General features: G+C 41.6%; 1 protein-coding gene and 1 long non-coding RNA gene across 2 annotated transcripts; one reads left to right on the top strand and one right to left on the bottom strand.

Moving 5' to 3' along the window:
* Positions 1–431: 431 nt before the first annotated feature.
* On the top strand, positions 432–15,761 carry LOC115115246 (sterile alpha motif domain-containing protein 9-like). The gene is made up of 6 exons (XM_029643744.2): positions 432–485; positions 5,866–8,857; positions 11,099–11,136; positions 14,197–14,258; positions 14,575–14,786; positions 14,897–15,761. The coding sequence occupies exons 2-6, from the start codon at positions 5,938–5,940 to the stop codon at positions 15,112–15,114; spliced, it is 3,450 nt and encodes a 1,149-aa protein (XP_029499604.2). The 5' UTR covers positions 432–485; positions 5,866–5,937; the 3' UTR covers positions 15,115–15,761.
* On the bottom strand, positions 15,620–22,080 carry LOC115115247 (uncharacterized). The gene is made up of 2 exons (XR_003861338.2): positions 21,765–22,080; positions 15,620–18,056 (listed from the first exon to the last, which is right to left on the bottom strand). It is a non-coding gene; the product is annotated as an uncharacterized LOC115115247 (long non-coding RNA).
* Between the last annotated feature and the right edge of the window lie 1,435 nt (positions 22,081–23,515).

Raw genomic sequence — 23,515 nt, 5'->3', positions numbered from 1 at the left:
TGTGATACTGCTGTACAGAAACAAAGCACCATTTACAACCATCCAACTCGGTTTCATTTACAGTGAAATGTAACTTAAGTTAACAATGACATCTTCATCACTGGCATCTAATTTGTCCAGGTCATACCGTTTACCTTGGAAACTTGGCACAGACTGATGCATAGAGACTAACTACACAGGGGGAAAACATCAACCTGAACCGGTTTGAATGTGGGTGGCTCAACTCAAATTTGACTATAAAAGGACACATCATCCAGGGTCAGTCATTGCATTTCAAGAGCCAAGACAGGTAATAACTTAGCAACCTACAGTATTAACCAGAAAATGCAATACAAAGGTCGTACCTTCAGATTATCCTTATTTCAGAAAAAAAGTCATTGATTCTCTGAAGTTTTACAGATAATGTAACTGTGATATCATGCTTTCCTTTGCAGATTCGCCTGTGATTCCCACAAAAAGATAGAACCGTCTTGAAACAGAAAAAGGTAAGGACAATGCCAGTATTTTCCGTTTTGTATTGGTATACATTTGTATTGCTGAAGTTCAGTGCTATATCGCACTTGAAATGTAAAAGTAATTTGTGGTTGAGCCGACTCATGCAGCATTTAGCCTGAATGTAGTCTCCACGAACACGGGAACATCGCCTTTAAATTCAAATCATGCTGTAATGCAGAACTTCAGAATTACGGATTGAATTGAGCCATTAGTCGACAACATGAAGAATTATAAAATGATTGATGAACATTACACTCGAGGGAATTGACCTAAATGGACAGGGCCAAATTTTATTTATTTTATTTATTTGACATGGACAATGCAATTAACCCCTACAAGTCTAAGTTTTTTTTTGCTAAGCTTAACATATGGAATTGTTTTAAGATGGTCATTCCATGGATAATTTAGCAATTTGATTTAGAATTTTAGGACCCCTGTAGGGGGTCCCAATCTCTCGGGGGCCCTGGGATCCGGGGGGACGGGGGTGGTCTGCCGGTCACTAGGATGACAACCCAACTTGGGATGGGAGGGGTTTTAACAGGTGGAATAGTGGAGACCAATTGAAGGTTTACTTAGTAACAATGCAAATGTCATGGTACAGCTATATGGACACTCAAACACGATGGTACTTTTTAATAGTGAGTTTACAAACATATGTTATGATAAATAGATTTGAAACTTGTGTTTCATTATGGTAAATGGTGAAATAAGTATAGCCAGTTGTAATTGTAATGGCTTAGCAGATAATAAGAAAAGACTGTTAGTATTTTCCTGGCAAAAAGAGAAGGAATATATGATCTATTGTTTACAGGAAACTCATTCAACCATTTTAGATGAAGTTGTGTGGAAAAAGGACTGGGGGGCTTAATATATTTCTCCCATGGGAAAATAAATTCCAAAAGGGTGATGATATTAACAGTAATTCTGATCTAAATGTGCAAATTGTTCAAACAGATCCTCAAGGTGGTTGGTGATTTTAAATATGATATTGGACCATAAACAGATATGGCTCAATAACCTATACGGTCCAAATAATGATGGTCCACATTTCTATGAAAATATATATGATAACTTATTGACCCTACAAGCAATACAAAACTGTATTATTGTCGCACCCTGATCTGTTTCACCTGTCTTTGTGCTTGTCTCCACCCCCCTCCAAGTGTCACCCATCTTCCCCATTATTCCCAGTGTATTTACACCTGTGTTCTCTGTTTGTCTGTTGCTAGTTCGTCTTGTCAGGTCTTACCAGCGTGTTTTCCTGTCTCCTTGCTTTCTCAAGTTCTGTTTCCTAGTTTCTCCGGTTCTGACCATTCTGCCTGCCCTGACCTCGAGCCTGCCTGCCGTACTGTACCTGCCAGACTCTGACCCGTTTATGAACCTCTGCCTGTCCTGTTTTTTAAATTAATGAGTAAAGAATAATACATTATTTTTAGAATGGCAAGCCATATAAAATTAAAAGGGCCTATTTATATAATGAATATGAATTCGGGGCAGAAATTATTAAAGCATTAGACCTCTCACTTAAGGCATCAGTCATACAAAAGTTATACTTAAATCCAAACTGGTTCTCTAGCAAATTAGTTACAATGTATCAAGATGCAAGGTGAGACCCAAATGCAGACACAGGAGTCAGATGGTTGGATTCTTGCAATGTTTAATAATCCAAAGGGGTAGGCAAGAGAATGGTCGTGGACAGGCTAAAGGTCAAAACCAGATCAGAGTCCAGGAGGTACAGAGTGGCAGACAGGCTTGTGGTCATGGCAGGCAGAATGGTCAGGCAGACAGGTACAGAGTCCAGAAAACAGGCAAGGGTCAAAACCAGGAGGACTAGAAAAAGGAGAATAGTAAAGGAGTGCGGAAAAACATGCTAGTTGACTTGACTAAACATACAAGACGAACTGGCACAGAGAGACAGGAAACACAGGGATAAATTCACCAGGGATAATAAGCGACACCTGGAGGGTGGAGACAATCACAGGAACAGGTGAAACAGATCAGGGCGTTATTTTTAAACAAGCCATAGAAAGTTGTTTTCAATTTCAGTTTAATCCACCAGAAAAGACAGAACAAATAATACAACAAATATGGTGATTAAACTCAAATATACTAATTGATTAAAAAAACTTTATTTTTCGATAATTTTTTTTTACAAAGTATAATCTTTGTAAATTATATCATAAATAGAACTGGTGGAGTTATGTCACACATGCATCTAACACACATATATGGAAATGTCTGCTCTACCCAAAATTACAACGAACTAATTGCAGCATTACTGCAAAAATGGAAGTGGCAAGTGGAAGGAGGAAAAGTGAGGAACTTATCTGTCAGCCCTGCATTAAAGACCAGAATTGGTTGTGATTAATATACCAGTTTCATTTAAGAACCAAAAAATGGACAGCTGTGCCAGATAGATTGCAAAATAGTTGGGAAGATATTTTCAAAGTACCGATTCCATGGCACATGATTTATAAACTGACACGAAAAACGATGCCGGATTCAAAACTTAGAATTTTTCAATTTAAATTATACAAAATTCTTGCAACCAAGACATTGTTATACACCTTTTTGCTAAAAGTATTATATCTTTATTAATTTACAATCTGTAGAAACTATGAGATTAGAAAGGTTCAGAACTTTTGTGAAGTATCAGAGCAAGTTGAAAAATATATGGCAAATAGAAATCCAATATGGATGGTGTTAAGAGACAGATGGGAGGTGTTGAATTGAGCTGAAGGGTCGGACTAATAACAACAAGATAACAAATGTAAGATATACTGTGTCTGTAAAATGTATATAGGTTCAGAGCTTTTGTGAAATAGCAAATATATGGCAAATAGAAATCAAACTGGATGGACATTAGCAATAGATGGGAAAGGTGGAAGTTAGAGGAAGGACAGGACAAAAAAATATATATATATATAACTATTGTAAAATAAATTGTTCAAAAGTTTGGGGTCACTTAGAAATGTCCTTGTTTTTGAAAGAAAAGCACATTCTTGGTCCATAAAATAACATCAAATTGATCAGAAATATGTAAAGTAGTGAGTGTACAGCTTGTATAACAGTGTAAATTTGCAGTCCCCTCAAAATAACTCAACACACAGCCATTAATGTCTAAACCGCTAGCAACAAAAGTGAAAATGTCCAAATTGGGCCCAAAGTGTCAATATTTTGTGGCCACCATCATTTTCCAGCACTGCCTTAACCCTCTTGGGCATGGAGTTCACCAGAGCTTCACAGGATGCCACTCTTCCACTCCTCCATGACGACATCACGGAGCTGGTGGATGTTAGAGACCTTGCACTCTTCCACCTTCCGATTGAGGATGCCCCACAGATGCTCAATAGGGTTTAGGTCTGGAGACATGCTTGGCCAGTCCATCACCTTTACCCTCAGCTTCTTTAGCAAGGCAGTGGTCGACTTGGATGTGTGTTTGGGGTCGTTATCATGTTGGATTACTGCCCTGCGGCCCAGTCTCCGAAGGGACGGCATCATGCTCTTCTTCAGTATGTCACAGTACATGTTGGCATTCATGGTTCCCTCAATGAACTGTAGCTCCCCAGTGCCAGCAGCACTCATGCAGCCCCAGACCATGACACTCCCACCACCATGCTTGACTGTAGGCAAGACACACTTGTCTTTGTACTCCTCACCTGGTTGCTGCCACACACGCTTGACACCATCTGAACCAAATAAGTTTATCTTGGTCTCATCAGACCACAGGACATGGTTCCAGTAATCCATGTCCTTAGTCTGCTTGTCTTCAGCAAACTGTTTTGCGGGCTTTCTTGTGCATCATCTTTAAAGAGGCTTCCTTCTGGGACGACAGCCATGCAGACCAATTTGATGCAGTGTACGGCGTATGGTCTGAGCACTGACGGGCTGACACCCCCACCCCTTCAACCTCTGCAGCAATGCTGGCAGCACTCATACGTCTATTTCCCAAAGACAACCTCTGGATATGACGCTGAGCACGTGCACTCAACTTCTTTGGTCGACCATGGCGAGGCCTGTTCTGAGTGGAACCTGTCCAGGTAAACTACTGTATGGTCTTGGCCACCGTGCTGCAGCTCAGTTTCAGGGTCTTGGCAATCTTCTTATAGCCCAGGCCATCTTTATGTAGAGCAACAATTATTTTTTTCAGATCCTCAGAGAGTTCTTTGCCATGAGGTGCCTGGTTGAACTTCCAGTGACCAGTCAGTATGAGGGAGTGTGAGAGCAATGACACCAAATTTAACACACCTGCTCCCCATTCACACCTGAGACCTTGTAACACTAACGAGTCACATGACACCGGGGAGGAAAAATGGCTAATTGGGCCCAATTTGGACATTTTCACTTAGGGGTGTACTCACTTTTGTTTCCAGCGGTTTAGACATTAATGGCTGTGTGTTGAGTTATTTTGAGGGGACAGCAAATTTACACTGTTATACAAGCTGTACACTCACTACTTTACATTGTAGCAAAGTGTCATTTCTTCAGTGTTGTCACATGAAAAGATATACTCAAATATTTTCAAAAATGTGAGGGGAGTACTCACTTTTGTGATATACTGTATATATATATATATATATATATATATATATATTACCAAAAAAAGATATGGGGATTGGAAATGATGCAGACAATTACATTGATGGAAGCTACAATCTATCTGCAATTTTAAAAGCTGATCTACACCCTAGTTTTGATCTGACCATCTAAGTCACAACAATAGACGCACACAGTGTGCTAAAACTAATAACACGCAAATGATTGTATTCCTCTTGTCTATTTTGAATACATCATTTAAAAGTTCACAGTGTAGGTTGGAAACCCCAAGGCTAATGACTTCTCCAAAAGCTAATTGGAGTCAGGAGTCAGCTAACCTGGAGTCCAATCAATGGGATGAGATTGGAGATGTTGGTTAGAGTTGCCCTGCTCTTTACAAAACACTCACAAAATTTGAGTTTGCTTTTCACAAGAATCATTGCCTGATGTGAACCATACCATGCCATCTAACTTCTGACACCAATGCACCGAATTCGGGGGTAGCCCTGCCTGGGACATGACCCCGGGTCCCACGACTTTCAACCCAACACCTTAGCCATTACATGAAGAGATCCAAACCTCTTCACAAGGTCGCTAGGTGTTGGGTTGCTACAATAGATGCCTATTTATTAGAGGGTAGCAACAAGAAGCAAAACACAGTCTGTATTTGTCAGCTCCATGCAGTGTCAGTAGATAAATCAAACCAATGCCCAACTCATCAGCTATATAAATGAAACTCCAAAAAAGTCAAAGATATACTGTAATCAACCGTTTGTTTATAACCATTAATGACCTTCAACATTTTTACTGAAACATTATTGTCTCCTTTCTCAGAGTCCATACCACCACATGAAGAACAACTAATATTCAGAAAACTGGTTCAGCTTGGGACGGGAGACAACAAAGATGGCACACAACAAGGGCTCGTCTCTGTCCAATGCCCGTGGTCGTGAAATTTATGTTGGAAGTCAAATCAGGGATTCCCTTTCACTTCTGGATGTTTTGTACGCAAATGAATTTGAAGAAGAGGACATAGACTCAGCAGTAGCGAAAAAGACTGAGGTAGATTTTTACAGAGGAGCCCCACCTCAATGGCTTAACTTCTGCTGGGCTGAAAGGGCAACGTCAGATGATAAAATAACCCCCTTTATCAAAAGAGATGGGTACACGGAGCTGATAGAAAATATTCAGAAACGGCATAAGGGCGACCTGACACCTACCATGAATCTGCTGCATCAGCCAGGCAGCGGAGGAACCACTCTGGCCAAGCAGGTGCTCTGGGATATGAGGAAAACATTCAGATGTGCTGTTCTAACAGGCCCTACCTCAGACTTCACCGCTATCGCCAAGGAGGTGATTCTCCTTTTCACTGCAGGCAGCCAAGGCCAGCAGAACACTGTGCTCTTACTGCTGGAAGATGAGCGTATTCTGGAGAATCTGCAGGAAGCCATCATGAAAGAGATTACAGACCGAAACATTACAAACCACATGCCTGTGGTCATCATTTTAAACTGTGTGCGTAAGGAAGTTATCAAACAAGAGGACCATAACAAATCAAGACATGTTATTCTCAGGGCGGAACTTTCTGAAGCAGAGAAACAACAGTTTGAGGAGAAACAGATTGAGATCAGTCGAAGCTACAGCAATGAACACAAACAGTTTCATGGCTTTAACATAATGCGAGAAAACTTTAATGAAGATTATGTTAAAGAAACGTGTGCCTTTTTAGATGTCAGGAAAAAAAGAAGACCTAAAAAAAAACAGCTTCTTGCATTCTTATCACTGGTGAATGCCTACGTCCCTGGATCCCACCTTCTGCAGTCTCACTGTCAGGCATTCCTGGGGCCTCCAGATCCCATTTATGGAGGCCCTTCCTTTGAGCAGCGAATGGAGCCTTTCACTCATCTGATAGTGACATTCCCTTCACAACAGGGACAAGACAAGCACGTCCGCATGGCTCACCCACTGATTGCACAGCAGTGTGTTAAGGTATTGGCTACAGCAGGTTTGACCAGGAGTGATACAGCAATGAACTTTCTGACTGACTTTTGTGGAGAAGAGGTGCAGCAACATTTGATGCCTGTCATCAAAGACATGCTAACTAAGAGGGAAATCACAGTGGACCATCAGCAGAATACAGGATATGTATGTGTTTTACAAAACAAGCCAACGAAAAGGGAAATGGGAGAAGAGAGGAAAGACACGTTTTCCAGGTTGATTCACGATATTGAAGCCAATGAATTCAAAAGCGATTGTGTATCTGTTTTGCAATTAGCTTCAGAGAAAATCACGCAAAACCCATTTTTTCCTCAAGCTCTTGCTCGTTTCTTTTACCTTAGGATGGGGGAATATGGTGTAGCAGAGCAGTGGGCAAAAATAGCAAAAGACAGAGATCCTAAGAATTCATTTGTTGCTGACACTCTGGGGCAAGTATACAAGAAACATTTAAATAGCAGGGTCCATGATCCTTCCATCTCTGCACAAGACATCTTGCAACTGGCAGTAAAGGCATTTGAGGCTTTCAAAGATGTGGAAAGGGCTGCTGAAAATGAGCAAGGAGCAGACATGCAAGATGATGGTATGACAAAAGTCTCACACATCTTTAACAACAGAGGACTATTTGGATATCTACAGGTTGCCAACATCGTTTTTGACTCACTTGTCTCTCTTGACAATAACTGGCAAAAGGTCCTTACCATGGAAATATCTGCTGACTCCTTTTTCATACCAATCAGAGAGAAAAAGCTCTTCAAGTACAAGCCACTCATCATCAACCTCAGGGATGAGGTGGAGAGGAAATTTGAGTTTTTTGATGGTTACCTGACGTACTCCAAGCCCAGCATGAAAATAAATGAACCAAATTACTTTCAGACTGATGTCAAGAACTGTTACTGCAAATACGTGGGGACATGTACACCTATACACTCAGAGTCTGCAATAGATGTACCCCTCCAGAAGCTCAAAGAAGAAATGGCCATTACTTTCCCTGGACTGCTTTGCTGTCTTGATAAGGGCTATGATGAATCTAACTTGAGCCGAATAACAGAATTGTGGGAGGAAATACAGGAATGTGAAAAAAATAAAGATGGTGGTGGTGAGAATCAAGCTTCCCAAAACTTCATCCTTGCCAACATCATCTTAAGCAAAGTTGAAGCAGCATCTCCAGTGCTTACCCCTTTGCCAATCCTAAGAAGCACTCTGGAGAGACATCTAGTGGCTAATCTCAGTAACCAAACCCCAGAGTTTTACTTCTTAGTCCTTTTGCTGTTTTGGCCCGAGGAGCATAAGAAAATAGCATTCAATATTGACCTCAATAAACGTATTATTGAGATGCAAGACTCCTACAACAACACATACAAGAAACATCTTCGCTCAAGGTACCTTCGCCCCCTTATTTTCCTGGGAAAGGGTGAGGGTTTGAGCAGATTGGTTCATAGATCAAAAATAGACAACCTATTCGTAGAGGAGAATCAAATGGCAAGGCCAGAGGCAAGGACAGACACTATAGATCAAAAGTGGAGCAGTGGTGAGGTGTGGAGAGAACCCAGTGTCCAGGACCTTCTTCTTCCAGTCAATGGAGTGGTTAGACAGCACAGGGTGTTTGCGCGTGTTGATGGCAAGGAGATTGAAGTCTGTGCCGACCAACAAAGCAAAGTTTGGAAGTCTGGAGACGTCTGCTTCTACCTTGGCTTCACCATTAGAGGTCCTGTGGCCTATGGCATACATTACCCATCCCATCACAGACATTTCTCCCATTCAGATAGGATGACAGGGGAGGTACCTCGTAAAATGTTGGAAGTACCTGACATCAAATCGATCAAAGACGGTAAGAAAGTTACTGTATAGTCATATATTTCTCATTTTCATCTCTATTGTCTCTCATTAAAGTTCATTTACGTTTTTGACACGAGTGACACAAGAGACTTCCAAACCCACTGACGATTAGTAAAGCTCAAACCAAGTTTAATCACCCAAAGGATAAGACATCTTCACACAGTCACTGGTATTTAACCCTTCCTCCTATGATCCTACCCTTATACCTCTGAACATCCAATACACCTCTGTTGCTAGACAGCATTTTAGTGATATCTGTTCTTCCTCACTTCATCTGACCTAACCTGACCTCTGCTCAAATTCCTCACTTCTCCTCAAGTCACAACTGTCATGTTGACTTGTACCAGACTGTGGCCATTCTTCTTCCCATAGGATCCCTCATGTCTAACAATAACATATTCTGACTGAATGTAAACATTCTACATTCCCCTCTCTCCCTCAGTGAAATGAATACAGATACTTCATATTTTCAAGTTTAGAACTCAGAACCCATCACCACCAATTTACACGGGAGAAACAGTAACGCTGGGAGTATTTAATCATGGAGATTATTGTTAGCACTAAATATAATTCTTATGATATTTGTCATATCATTGATTTTACATTGCTTTGAGTACCAGGAAATTAAGACTGTACAGTCGTTGCCAAAAGATTTGAGAATGACGCAAATATTAATTTACACAAAGTTTGCTGCTTCAGTGTCTTTAGATAGTTTTGTCAGATGTTACTATGGAATACTGAAGTATAATTACAAGCATTTCATAAGTGTCAAAGGCTTTTATTGACAATTACATGAAGTTGATGCAAAGAGTCAATATTTGCAGTGTTGACTCTTCTTTTTCAAGACCTCTGCAATCCACCCAAGCATGCTGTCAATTAACTTCTGGGCCACATCCTGACTGATGGCAGCCCATTCTTGCATAATCAATGCTTGGAGTTTGTCAGAAGTTGTGGGTTTTTGTTTGTCCACCCGCCTCTTGAGGATTGACCACAGTTCTCAATGAGATTAAGGTCTGGGGAGTTTCCTGGCCATGGACCCAAAATATCGATGTTTTGTTCCCCGAGCCACTTAGTTATCACTTTTGCCTTATGGCAAGGTGCTCCATCATGTTGGGAAAGGCATTGTTCATCACCAAACTGTTCCTGGATGGTTAGGAGAAGTTTCTCTAGGAGGATGTGTTGGTACCGTTCTTTATTCATGGCTGTGTTCTTAGGCAAAATTGTGAGTGAGCCCACTCCCTTGGCTGAGAAGCATCCCCACACATGAATGGTCTCAGGATGCTTTAATGTTGGCATGACACAGGACTGATGGTAGCGTTCACCTTGCCTTCTCCCGGATGCCCCAAACAATCAGAAAGGGGATTCATCAGAGAAAATGACTTTAACCCAGTCCTCAGCAGTCCAATCCCTGTACCTTTTGCAGAATGATGTTTTTCCTGGAGAGAAGTGGCTTCTTTGCTGCCCTTCTTGACACCAGGCCATCCTCCAAAAGTCTTTGCCTCACTGTGTCTGCAGATATACTCACACCTGTCTGCTGCCATTCCTGAGCAAGCTCTGTACTGGTGATGCCCCGATCCCGCAGCTGAATCAACTTTAGGAGACGGTCCTGGCGTTTGCTGGACTTTCTTGTGCGCCCTGAAGTCTTCTTCACAACAATTGAACCGCTCTCCTTGAAGTTCTTGATGATCCGATAAATGGTTGATTTAGGTGCAAATTTACTGGCAGCAATATCCTTGCCTGTGAAGCACTTTTTGTGCAAAGCAATGATGACGGCACGTGTTTCCTTGCAGGTAACCATGGCTGACAGAGGAAGAACAATGATTCCAAGCACCACCCTCCTTTTGAAGCTTCCAGTCTGTTATTCGAACTCAATCAGCATGACAGAGTGATTTCCAGCCTTGTCCTCATCAACACTCCCACCTGTGTTAACGAGAGAATCACTTACGTGATGTCAGCTGGTCCTTTTGTGGCAGGGCTGAAATGCAGTGGAAATGTTTTTGGGGGATTCAGTTCATTTGCATGGCAAAGAGGAACTTTGCAATTAATTGCAATTCATCTCATCACTCTTCATAACATTCTGGAGTATATGTAAATTGCCATCATACAAACTGAGGCAGCAGACTTTGTGAAAATGTATATTTGTGTCATTCTCAAAACTTTTGGCCACGACTGTATTAACACAGTGGTTAGTACTTTGTGTACTTGATTTTCTGAATGATATGTCTGTCCCCAGAGCCCGTGAGAAGCTGCGCAACATGTGCCAATGTCATGGTGAGTACAATAGTAGTAGATAAGTGTTTGACAAATCCAAATTCTTTACCACCACCTATGTTGACTGTGCTCGGAATTCATGAATGTAAATTGTTTTCAGGAAAAATAAGAAAATATGGTGGGAAAATCCAAAACATTTTGCTCCATTTTCAGATGCAATTACCCAATTGACAGCAGGATTATAAAATAGTTATTTGTGGAGGGGTAGGGTTCTACCAACAATCCTTGTCATCTGAAGAACCCTTTTTGGGAGACAATGGATATTTGTAAGGCAAAGGGTTCTACGTAAAACCATTAACATGCAAAGAACCATTTTTGGAAGAAAAGTATATTTAGATTTTTTTTAAGGCAAGAAGGTTTCTTTGGAAGGCAAGAAACCTTCTACACAGAACCCCTTCTGAATCTGAATGAGTTTATTTATTGTAAATTTTTATTTTACATAGTGCCTGGACATTTGTGTTTAAACTTTAACTTCAGGAGTTTAAAAAGATAGGTGTGAGTAAACCTATATGGGAATATTTGTGCATATATCTGGTATTCCCTTTTATCATTTGACATGTAACTGACATAGTGGTGTAAAATAACCCCAGTGTTGATATTAATAACCAGTTGAGTGGTTGTCATTTTTCCTCTATGTAGAGTATAACATTAAAAACCACACCCATCAATATCATACACTGCTCAAAAAAATAAAGGGAACACTTAAACAACACAATGTAACTCCAAGTCAATCACACTTCTGTGAAATCAAACTGTCCACTTAGGAAGCAACACTGATTGACAATAAATGTCACATGCTGTTGTGCAAATGGAATCGACAACAGGTGGAAATTATAGGCAACTACTCAGTTTCTATGCTTCCTGGCTGATGTTTTGGTCACTTTTGAATGCTGGCGGTGCTTTCACTCTTGTGGTAGCATGAGACGGAGTCTACAACCCACACAAGTGGCTCAGGTAGTGCAGCTCATCCAGGATGGCACATCAATGCGAGCTGTGGCAAGAAGGTTTGCTGTGTCTGTCAGCGTAGTGTCCAGAGCATGGAGGCGCTACCAGGAGACAGGCCAGTACATCAGGAGATGTGGAGGAGGCCGAAGGAGGGCAACAACCCAGCAGCAGGACCGCTACCTCCGCCTTTGTGCAAGGAGGAGCACTGCCAGAGCCCTGCAAAATGACCTCCAGCAGGCCACAAATGTGCATGTATCTGCTCAAACTGTCAGAAACAGACTCCATGAGGGTGGTATGAGGGCCCGACGTACACAGGTGGGGGTTGTGCTTACCAGAGAACACCAAGATTGGCAAATTCGCCACTGGCGCCCTGTGCTCTTCACAGATGAAAGCAGGTTCACACTGAGCACATGTGACAGACGTAACAGTCTAGAGACGCCGTGGAGAACGTTCTGCTGCCTGCAACATCCTCCAGCATGACCGGTTTGGCGGTGGATCAGTCATGGTGTGGGGTGGCATTTCTTTGGGGGGCCGCTCAGCCCTCCATGTGCCTGCCAGAGATAGCCTGACTGCCATTAGGTACCGAGATGAGATCCTCAGACCCCTTGTGAGACCATATGCTGGTGTGGTTGGCCCTAGGTTCCTCCTAATGCAAGGCAATGCTAGACCTCATGTGGCTGGAGTGTGTCAGCAGTTCCTGCAAGAGGAAGGCATTGATGCTATGGACTGGTCTGCCCGTTCCCCAGACCTGAATCCAATTGAGCACATCTGGGACATCATGTCTCGCTCCATCCACCAACGTCACGTTGCACCACAGACTGTCCAGGAGTTGGCGGATGCTTTAGTCCAGGTCTGGGAGGAGATCCCTCAGGAGACCATCCACCACCTCGTCAGGAGCATGCCCAGGCGTTGTAGGGAGGTTATACAGGCACATGGAGGCCACACACACTACTGAGCCTCATTTTGACTTGTTTAAAGGACATTACATCAACGTTGGATCAGCCTGTAGTGTGGTTTTCCACTTTAATTTTGAGTGTGACTCCAAATCCAGGCCTCCATGGGTTGATAAATTTGATTTCCATTGATAATTTTTGTGTGATTTTGTTGTCAGCACATTCAACAATGTAAAGAAAAAAGTATTTAATAAGAATATTTCATTCATTCAAATCTAGGATGTGTTATTTTAGTGTTCCCTTTATTTTTTTGAGCAGTGTTTTTCCCAGCATATTCTATTGCCGGTTGATTTTAAGAATTGTTTGTTTCAAAACCTGTGTTATTGCATGTACATTGACTGGTTGATTAATCTTGTGCTACAAAAAGATAAATAACATACATTTTCCTAAACTAATACAGTCTGTTAGTCCTTGGACTTATTGCACCCGTTACTGGGATGGTTGTTCAAGTTTAGATTTAGTCTCATTTATCAATATTCCCTATCCTGACAGTTATTCTGAATGCAGGTTGTGGGTGATACAAATTAGAATTGTTGGATATCCTCACTCTGGCTGGATTCCAATTAGAATTACACATCACTTTGCAAGTGAGCATAATGTGACTTGCAGGCCTGCTGTGGCCTGTAAACCAGGAGTTTCCTACCACCACTGTGTTATTGTATAACTAGGCATTCAAAGAAAGGCCTTATGATATATGTAATGTATTGTCATAAAAAGTTTCATTGGTTAAGGTTGGTGGAACCATTCATAGAGGGTTCTAAGGAAGAACCCTCCAAAAATAAAAGGGTTCTAAGTAGATCCATTCATAGAGGGTTCTAGGTAGAACCATTTACAGGGGGTTCTATGACAAACCCTACATAGAGGGTTCTAGGTAGAAACCTCTGCAAAGGGTTCTACCTAGCACAAAAAAGGGTTCCCCTATGGGGACCAACCAAAGAACCCTATATTGTTTAATTTAGCTACTTTTTTTCTAAGAGTGTATTGTTCAAATCAGAAACCATTCTTCATTCAAGTAAAAAGAAATGTATAGAATAAGGTTTACAAAAGTGAAGGAAAAGAAACCCTTCAAAGTACATATTTTACACTGCAATGTTTTAAAAATGATGTCGTAAATACAGTTTGATCATCTGTGATAATCAGAGATCAATGTTCTCTTATTCAGGAGTCTACCAACTGGGTTCAGGTTGAACCTGTGGTCATCACTGAAGAAGCCCCAATGTTCAGGTACACTCCTGGAATGTATTAGTCCCTCACCATATACAGAATGATAAAAGCTTTCAGTTTTGCTATCCAACAATTCTGTTTTAAGATAACAGTAACTAGATGGAATAAACCTCCTATCCATTATTTAAAGAAAGTCTGACTTTATAGCATTTGTTGAACTACTTGTAAAAAACGTAGGAAATACAAGTATGTGAGGATCTACAGAAAAGTTTAACAAAGTAAAGTAACTATTATTATGTTTGTCAACTACTGATAAACAATTAAATACATGACTTACTTAATAAATCCATTCTGTCTTCTTTCATGCCGTACCTAGCATGTCTCCCCCGGGGCGCTACGAGTGCAAAGTATCAGGGCTCCGATGGGTGTGTAAAGACCATGTCAGTCTGCAGTATCAATTCAGCTCCTGGGAACCTCACAGTGCAATGATGAAAAGCTTGGGGTACAAGCAAGGAGGCCCCCTATTGGACGTCACAATCCTTGCAGGAGAACTGGAAGAAGTGCATCTGCCACATTTTGCCTGTTTCGGTATGGGCGTAGATTTTAAAAAACTAAAATATAACTGATACAAACTACTTTTAAAAAGCCTTGTTGTTGATGTCAACCTGATGTTTATGTGCCTGTTTTTATCTCTGCAGGTGATGATTCCTCCTTCAAAGAGAAAGTGAGAGTTCTACATGTAGAAGACTGTGGTGTGTCCGTAAAACAAGTGGATGAAGTCACCTGCTTCCACGTCAAGATCCTCCATCCAACTTTCTCTCCAAAAGGAGTTCTCGTGAGATCTGGCTTTCCGCTGAAAGAACACTGTGACTTGCTGCTCTACCAGGCCAAGGCCCCATCTTGGACAGACTCCTGAAGGAGTCATCACTGACAATGGCTACAGTGACGTGAGATCTGAAAGAACCAAACAGAAGAAGATGAGGGAGCTCTTTGATGGGCCCCTGAAAGGATGTGGCCCCAAAGGCAAAGATATTTTCTTAGAGATCCTGAAAGAGCAGGAGCCATTTCTAATCAGAGAATTGATGGGTGAATGAGAAGCTGAATACATTTGAAGTTTAATTTTAGGGGAAAGGACACGGATGACAAGACTCCTAGACAGGGGTTATCGCTGACGAGGGCTATGATAAGCACCAAAGACACCTTCTATGTCATCCTGGAGGAGCTTGTATCATCCCTGATCGATGAAGTATTCATTGACAAACCACCTATAATCATTGATAGGTGAATGAAGAAGGAGTGGTGAAATGTTTCTTAAAAAAGGGCAGAAATCTGATGGCAATTTCACTTTGTTTCTTTGTGTGTTAATGACTTTGTGAAAATAATCACAAATGTTTAAAAGAAAACACTTTTTTTATGGTGGGTTGGAGTTTGATTAGAATTGTATTTATTTATTTAGAGACAAGAAAATATATAAAGGAAAGATTTTAAAGAAAAATGTAATGACTTAATTTAGGCAACTATGTGAATGACAAGTCAGTGATGGTAAGGAATACCAGTGATCAGCATGTCAATCAAAATACAAAATATATAACATTGTAAAGCTTTATTCAACAGCTTATAACAGCTGTTTCTATCATCCGTACTGGGCAGGCGTGTCCTCCCAAGCATCAATATGACAAACTCTTACGAGTGGCTTTGTTTGTGTCTTGTAAAGTATTGCATTAAAGCAAACCCTCTGCTACACCTGCTGCATACAAACTTCATTTATTTCTGATGCGTTTTCTGATGCCCTTTAATGTTACCTAGCTGGGCGAAATAGTTCCTGCATATGTCACAATGGTATGGCTTCTCCACTGTGTGGATTCTCGGATGGACTTCCAGCTCCACTTCAAATTTAAAAAAGGACTTCCAACACTCGTCACAGTAGTGAAGCTTCACCCGTGTCTCTTCTCATGGGTTCTGAGTGACAATTTGTCCACGGATCTGCAATCACACGTTCAACACGCAAACGATTTCTCTTCCGTGTGTGTCGGAACATGTCTTCCCAAACTCAAGTCTTGACTGAACTGTTAACTGCGGTCAGGGAAACTGCAAGCGTACGGCTTCTCCTTGATGTGTGTTTGCTGATGTGTTTTCATGTTACTTAGCTGGGTGAAATCTTTCCCGCATATGTCACAATGGTATGGCTTCTCCCCTGTGTGGATTCTCTGATGGATATTAAGCTCATATGGTAATAAAAAGGACTTCCCACACTCATCACAGTAGTAAGGTTTCACCCCAGTGTGTCTCTTCTCGTGGGTTCTGAGCGACGATTTGTCCGCGGCTCTGTAATCACATGTGGAACAAGCAAATGGTTTCTCTCCTGTATGAGTACGAAAATGTATTTGCAAACTCAATGCATGACTGAACCGTTTACCACAGTCGGGTAAACTGCAAGTGTATGGTTTCTCCTTGGTGTGAGTTCGCTGGTGCGTCTTCAGGGTGGCCAGAAATCGGAACCTCAGCCCGCATTGCGAGCATTCCTGCGGTTTGTTGCCCGTGTGGATCTGTTTGTGTCTGGACCAGGTGGTGTAGTTGGAGAACTTGCTGCCACATACATTGCAGGAGAAGGGTTTGGCGACTGTGTGAACCCGTTGGTGATCTTTCAGATGTGATTGAAGTCGGAAGCTTTTCCCGCACTCGGAGCAGCAGTATGGTTTCAGTCCGGAATGAAGGAGCTTGTGAACATTTAACTTTGTAAGACTCATGAAGCCTCGGTCGCACATGGTGCATCGGTGAGGTTTCCCTGCACCATCAGTGCTATGGAAGGCCATCATGTGTTTTTTTTAAGTTGCCGGTCTGACTGAAGGCCTGGCCACTTTGAGAACAAGGGTACGGCTTTTCACCTGTGTGCGTTCGCTGGTGGATCTGGCAGGATTTTGAGTCGATAAATGTTTGCCCACATACAGGACATGAAAATGGCTTCAGTCCTGTGTGTCTGCGCATGTGGGTGTTTAAATGAGATGACTGGGTGAACCGTTTCCCACAGAATTTACAACCGTGTGGCCTCTCTCCCGTGTGCGTCAAGATGTGTAGTTTTAAGTAAGTGGATTTGGTGAACGTTTTCCCACAGGTGTCACATTTGTGTCTCCCTCGCATTCTAGTTTGCTGTTGTATTTTCAAAATGTCTGCCTTGCTTAGTCTTTTCCCACACTGGACATAACACCGGGGCATATCTCTGATAGATGGATCCTTGTCATATCTACCTGTACAATTCCTTTGACTTTGGTCACATGACTGCTCCGGAGCCATTCTGACCCGCTTGTCCAGTTCAACAATCACAAGGCTGCTTTTGGTAACAACTGACTCACTTGAGTCAGTCTGTTGTTGGTCAGTTCTTGCACAATGTTCTCTGGAAGGTTTTATATTCACACATTCACGATTGGACTTATAGTGCTGCAGTTCCCATACTGGGGGTCAGGACCCCATGTGTGCTTCTGTGTCTTAGGGCTTGTGTCCCCTCTACTGGTCCCTGTCTCTGAAGTGGAGACACTGTTGGAGACGCACTCGACGTCCGACAGCAATTCAGAATTATGTGGTTCGTCTTCAAAAAGATCCAACCCAGCGTCCTCCTCCTCTGGCATATTGATGCAAATGTCCAGAGAGTCCCAAACACTCCATCTTGGCATTTTTGGTTTGTGAGGTACGCCTGCAGAAAACAATCCCATTCCGTTTCACCATCCTCGGTTTTAACCTGTGACCATTTAGGTTTACTGGTTATCTGCCCAGTGTCCACCGTAGCAACAAGGGGATCTGGTCCAGAGGCTCTGGGAGAATCCATCTCAGTGTCAGTGTGGGGTAGTTTACAGTGTAGATATTCTGCAAATACAAATGATCAACATATCAGAACAGAAACGACTGCTTATAGTAGAAAATGGACATTCATTTCTCAGGCAACAGCTCTGGTGGACATTCCTGCAGTCAGCATGCCAATTGCGTGCTCCCTCAAAACTTGAGACATCTGTGGCATTGTGTTGTGTGACAAAACGGAACATTTTACAGTGTCCTTTTATTCTCTCCAGCACAAGGTGCATCTGTGTAATGATCATGCTTTTTAAATCAGCCTCTTGATATGCCACACCTGTCAGGTGGAGGGATTATCTAGGCAAATAAGAAATACTTACTAATAGGGATGTAAACGAATGTGTGCCCCAAATTTGAGAGAAAAAATACAATTTTGCATATAGAACATTTCTGGGGCTTTTATTTCTGATCAAGAAACATGGGACCAACACTTAACATGTTGTGTTTATATTTTTGTTCAGTGTATTTAAGCCTAATTACCACTAAAATTAATTCCATTAAAACGATAGAATGACAAACATAATAAGTGTGTAGGCTATAGCAGCCTAGTTGTAGATATCCTAAATCGTGTTTTCCCCCTGTATTCTTTTTCTATGGCTGTGGCACGAATGATTTACATAAGGCGTGTGTGCAGAGACCGGTTGAACGAAGTGAACCTCACCGATGCACCACGTGCAACCGAGGGGTGATGAGTCTTACAGAGTTAAACGTACACAAAGCTCCTTCATTCCGGACTGAAACCACACTGCTGCTCCGAGTGCGGGAAAAGCTTCACATCTGAAAGATTACCAACGGGACCACTTTGAGTGGGCCGAAAACAGTATTGCACTCACCCTACTGTCCGAGTGGTTAGCTTACAGAAACGTACCACTTCTATTGCATATGCAGACAAACAGATCCACCGCATGAACCTTATCATCAAATACATCATCACACCAACGATATGTACTATTCAAATGTACTGCGTGTCTGTCATGATGATTAAACTCCACGGACCCCCTCCCCCCTTTTTTGTATTAATATCAAATCAATACATAAAGCACATGAGGGAACACAAGCATACATAGATTACAAACAATGGACAATCGAGCTAGGGGGTACAATATCACATTACAATTACACAAGGACCTTAAGGGACATGCATATACTTACAATTCTAACAGCTTTTTTGTTAGTAGAGCATTTAACCGTCTTAAAATACAGTTCGATTTCTTTTTGTAGGGTACGAAAATTTGGTTTTCTGTTTGTAAATGTACATTTGTGTATATGAAATTTGGCCAAAAGAATAATGAAATGAATTACGTAAAAATTATTGCGCTTATTTCTATTGTATGTACAGAATCCAAACAGTACATCTCTCCACAATAGTGTAAAATCTTCATAAATGTGTTCAATTATAAACCTACTGATGTCTTGCCACAGTTTTCTTACATGCATACAATGCCAAAAAAGATGCACAACTGTTTCTGGGTGGCTGTCCCTTCAGCACCACGATTCGAAGGGCGCTCAAATTGGTAAAAAAGAAAGAAAGAAAGCTCATAAAGATGTTGCCTACTAGTAGTTCTACGCATGATTTATTATTACAAATAGAAGATTATCACGTCTCGCAATGGTGTTCGTTTAGTAAAGTGTGAATTAATGTCTTGCAAGATCACATAATGATTCATTAGTATTTTACATAGCAGATCAGAATGTAATAATCATACTGTAGCATAGTATGCCTATAATATGTTACACGAAAAACACCTCAGTCATTTTTTATCTGAAGCTGAATAGTCAAATATTTTCAAAACACAACCTGCGTGCGCGAAGGCTATGCTTTGATTGTAGAAAAAAATATGCCTACAAGAAATGCTAATAGTTTGTTAACAGCACTTGCTTTAATTCGCCCGCAAAACAGTTTTTCAAGAGCACATTCCCATGAAACTGATTGAGATCAAATTATTGCCATTCAGACGCATTTTGGACATTTTACCGGTAAAATGTGAAGAATTATCATTAACGATTGACAGTGATAATGGCCTACCTTGAAATTAGTATGTCCAACTTGGTGTTTGAGGGTAGGCCTATTAAAAATACAACATTTTTTTGAGACAAGATGTGTGGGCATATAGGCAGACGTTACAATTGAAGGATGCATTTCATATTGTAACGATATTCAATCTGTCCTTACAAACTTTGAGAAATGATTGTAATTTAAAACTTTTTTTGCGCTCCCTCGCATAAAAATAGCTCAATTAGAAGTCGTAACGCTTCATCTGAATGTCATAGGGACAAACCAAAAATATCCCAATCCCATATGCATCGGAGACACGTCTTTCCCTGGCATTTTATAGCTTGTTTTTAGGATAAAGTATTGCGGGCTAAAGCGTCGTAATACATCGTTTTATATCAATCAGGTTAATTTGATTTTTAATAAAATATATGATATCAGTAGCAAGCTTTGAACCCCAGGAAGAGTAGCTGCTGACTTGGCAGCAACTACTAGGGTTCCGGAATAAATAATAAAAACTCCGGTCCTCATTTTTTATTTTAATTTAACTAGGCAAGTCAGTTAATTAAGAACAACTTATTATTTCAAATGACGGCCTACCCTGGCCAAACCCGGACGACGCTGGGCCAATTGTGCGTCGCCCTATGGGACTCCCAATCACGGCCGGTTGTGATACAGTCTGGAACCGAACTAAGGTCTGTAGTGACGCCTCTAGCACTGAGATGCAGACCGCTGCGCCAGTCGGGAGCCTAAACTCATCTTCAAGCTCTCCCTCTCAAACCGAATGGGACATCAGTAGGCCTAGTTTGCGTGCACAGATATAGATTATTTGGGACAAATTGACTCGACTCCTGAAGTGCCTCCGTACACAGCACAGTCTTTGCAGCAGAAAGGGGCTTCCATCAGCAAGAGCAGGGTAGGCCGGGGTTCAGGATAAGGAACGCCTATCAGTTGCAACATGTAATGAAGTGTGGCCTAGTTTTATATAGCCTACACCATCAGTGCGCCGCAATCACTCGGAAAGGAAGTACATTTTCTTAGAAATATAACTTTGCCCTGTGTTTCTCTGAGCACGCTCTTCGCATAGCCTAGGTCGATAGCAGGGGTATTCAACTCTTACACTACGAGGTCAGGAGCTGGCTGGTTTTCTGTTGTATTTTGATAATTAATTGCACCCACCAGGTGTCCCTGGTCTAAATCAATCCCTGAGTAAAGGGGCCAATGAAAAATGCAGCGGAACTGGCTTCGAGGTTCAGGTTTGAGTTTGAGGGGGCCTATAGTATAGGCTATGCATCATTTTATGGAGACCACACTAGGCGCACTTGATATTGTAATAATAATAATAATAAGCCACTCATTCTCAAATGAGCGATATGACATTTAATCGATTGCAAATTACATTACCCTCCCATGGACTCAAAAATATAATACAAATAAGAAACCCTCCCTCTGGCTGAAAATGAAAACGCATGACCCTGCCCTATTTTACTACTGGTAACTATTGCGCACATGTCGAGCTCTCCTTTACAAAGGTGCACATGGTTCAACTACAATTTAAGGTGGTAATAGACACGTGCATCTGGCAAACTGTATCCTAGAGTAGATTCGCTCCAGCATGCCGATATAGTCCAGTCAACTCAACAGTTCGGAGGTTTTGATGACACAATTCAGTTGTAGGCTACTGACTAGTTTTAGCAAATAACGCAGAAAATCTACTTCCTCTGACTTACCACCTTTCTCCATGTATCAGACCTCTATATTTCCTTCGCTTCTCACAAAAGACGTGTCTTTCTGTAAACTGAAAGAGGAAAGTCCCCTGGTTGCGCAGCCCAACCCAAAGTAGCTAAATATCCACCGCCCCACCCCCTAAGAGGTACGTTAAAGTTATATGTAATTCTATGCGCACACTCTACCAAGAAGCGTTTTTACGGACGGGTTCCTCAGGCCAGGTTCCACAAATGTCAAAGTATACGTTATTGTAGCCCAATAATGGAAGTTAAACAAGCCTAAGGTAATGTTCTGTTTACAGGCGAATTGACTCTTGAAAAATACTATTACTTAACGTGAATAGAATTGGCCCACCAAATACTGTATCTAAACCATAGGATTTTAAGGGGGGCACGACTCTCCCTATCCTGCGGAAAAAATGGATTTGTTCCCCCCAATATATCACTGTTAACATAACTATTTAATTTCAATAATATTAATAATACGCAATGAAACCACTTGTGCTGATTATAGACACTTAATAGCGCGTTTTTACGTTTCACAAATTGCGACCCCCGCCCTTTATCTCACAATGGTTGGATCCAAGATCAGCATGCAGCTGTAGTGCTTCTAAGTCCCTGTGATACCATTGTCTTATATGTCTTTAAATGGTCTCGTTGCAAAAGCTAAATTGTCGCTGGGGGACTTTGAAGCACCTGTGTGCCGATCTTGGAGTAAACCGAAGATAGCAAAGATTATAACAAACACCACAGAAACGGAATTGGTGCTCGCTAGCTCTGCAAATGCAGCTATTGTGGGAAGCCAGCAAATATAAAATGACAACATAAACTATATTAAAATTACAAAATGTTGCAGCTTACGTTGTGTAAATGGTGAACTCATACATACAGCTGTCAACCCTTGTCACTGCAATCCGTTCACATTTGCTAGCTGACCAGCTCGCTTCCTTGTAGATCGAAGCCCATTATAGAATGATAGAAGCTAATAGATGATAGAAGCCCATCTCCTACTGTAAATAACCTACACACTATGTGTGTGTCCAGCCAGCCAGGTAGAAAAATGACAGTAAAAAGACGGACATTTTTAAGTACACCAAAACGCAAAGTAAGAACCCTAGTAGCCTAATATCACAAAGACTAGTTGATAAAATGTTTTTATTTATTTTTTATTTCACCTTTATTTAACCAGGTAAGCTAGTTGAGAACAAGTTCTCATTTGCAACTGCAACCTGGCCAAGATAAAGCGTAGCAGTTTGACACATACAACAACACAGAGTTACACATGGAATAAACAACACATACAGTCGATAATACAGTAGAAAAAAAGTATATATACTGTAGCGACCCGCACAGACAGCTGTGTGTTATGTGCTAGGCTAGGAGGTGGTTGTGTTGTACTGACCAGTACCCGGTGTTCGCGGGGTCCGACATGTCAATCAACCTGCTATCTGCCAATCACGGGAATGCCTGGAATGTTCTGATGCCGGGCATCCTGGTGGTTGGCGGAGTGGCGTGGAGGGGGGGTTGGGCATTGGAAGTTAAGACCAGGTTCAGCCTTTGTTCTCTCTCTCTTACATCTGGGCTTCACAAGAGAAGGTCACGGTTGGATTGTGGGTTATCTGTTATCTATTTGGCGTGTGCTACGGCCCAAACAGTAGCCTGTGTAAAGTTGGTTCAATAAACCGTCAATTCGCAAACTCAAGCCTCTGTCTGGACAATTGTTCATTTATGATCTAGTCAGGTCATTACATTGG

Source organism: Oncorhynchus nerka, linkage group LG12, assembly GCF_034236695.1.
Source record: "Oncorhynchus nerka isolate Pitt River linkage group LG12, Oner_Uvic_2.0, whole genome shotgun sequence".
NCBI lineage: Eukaryota > Metazoa > Chordata > Actinopteri > Salmoniformes > Salmonidae > Oncorhynchus > Oncorhynchus nerka.
This window is presented reverse-complemented; position numbering and strand designations above follow the sequence as displayed.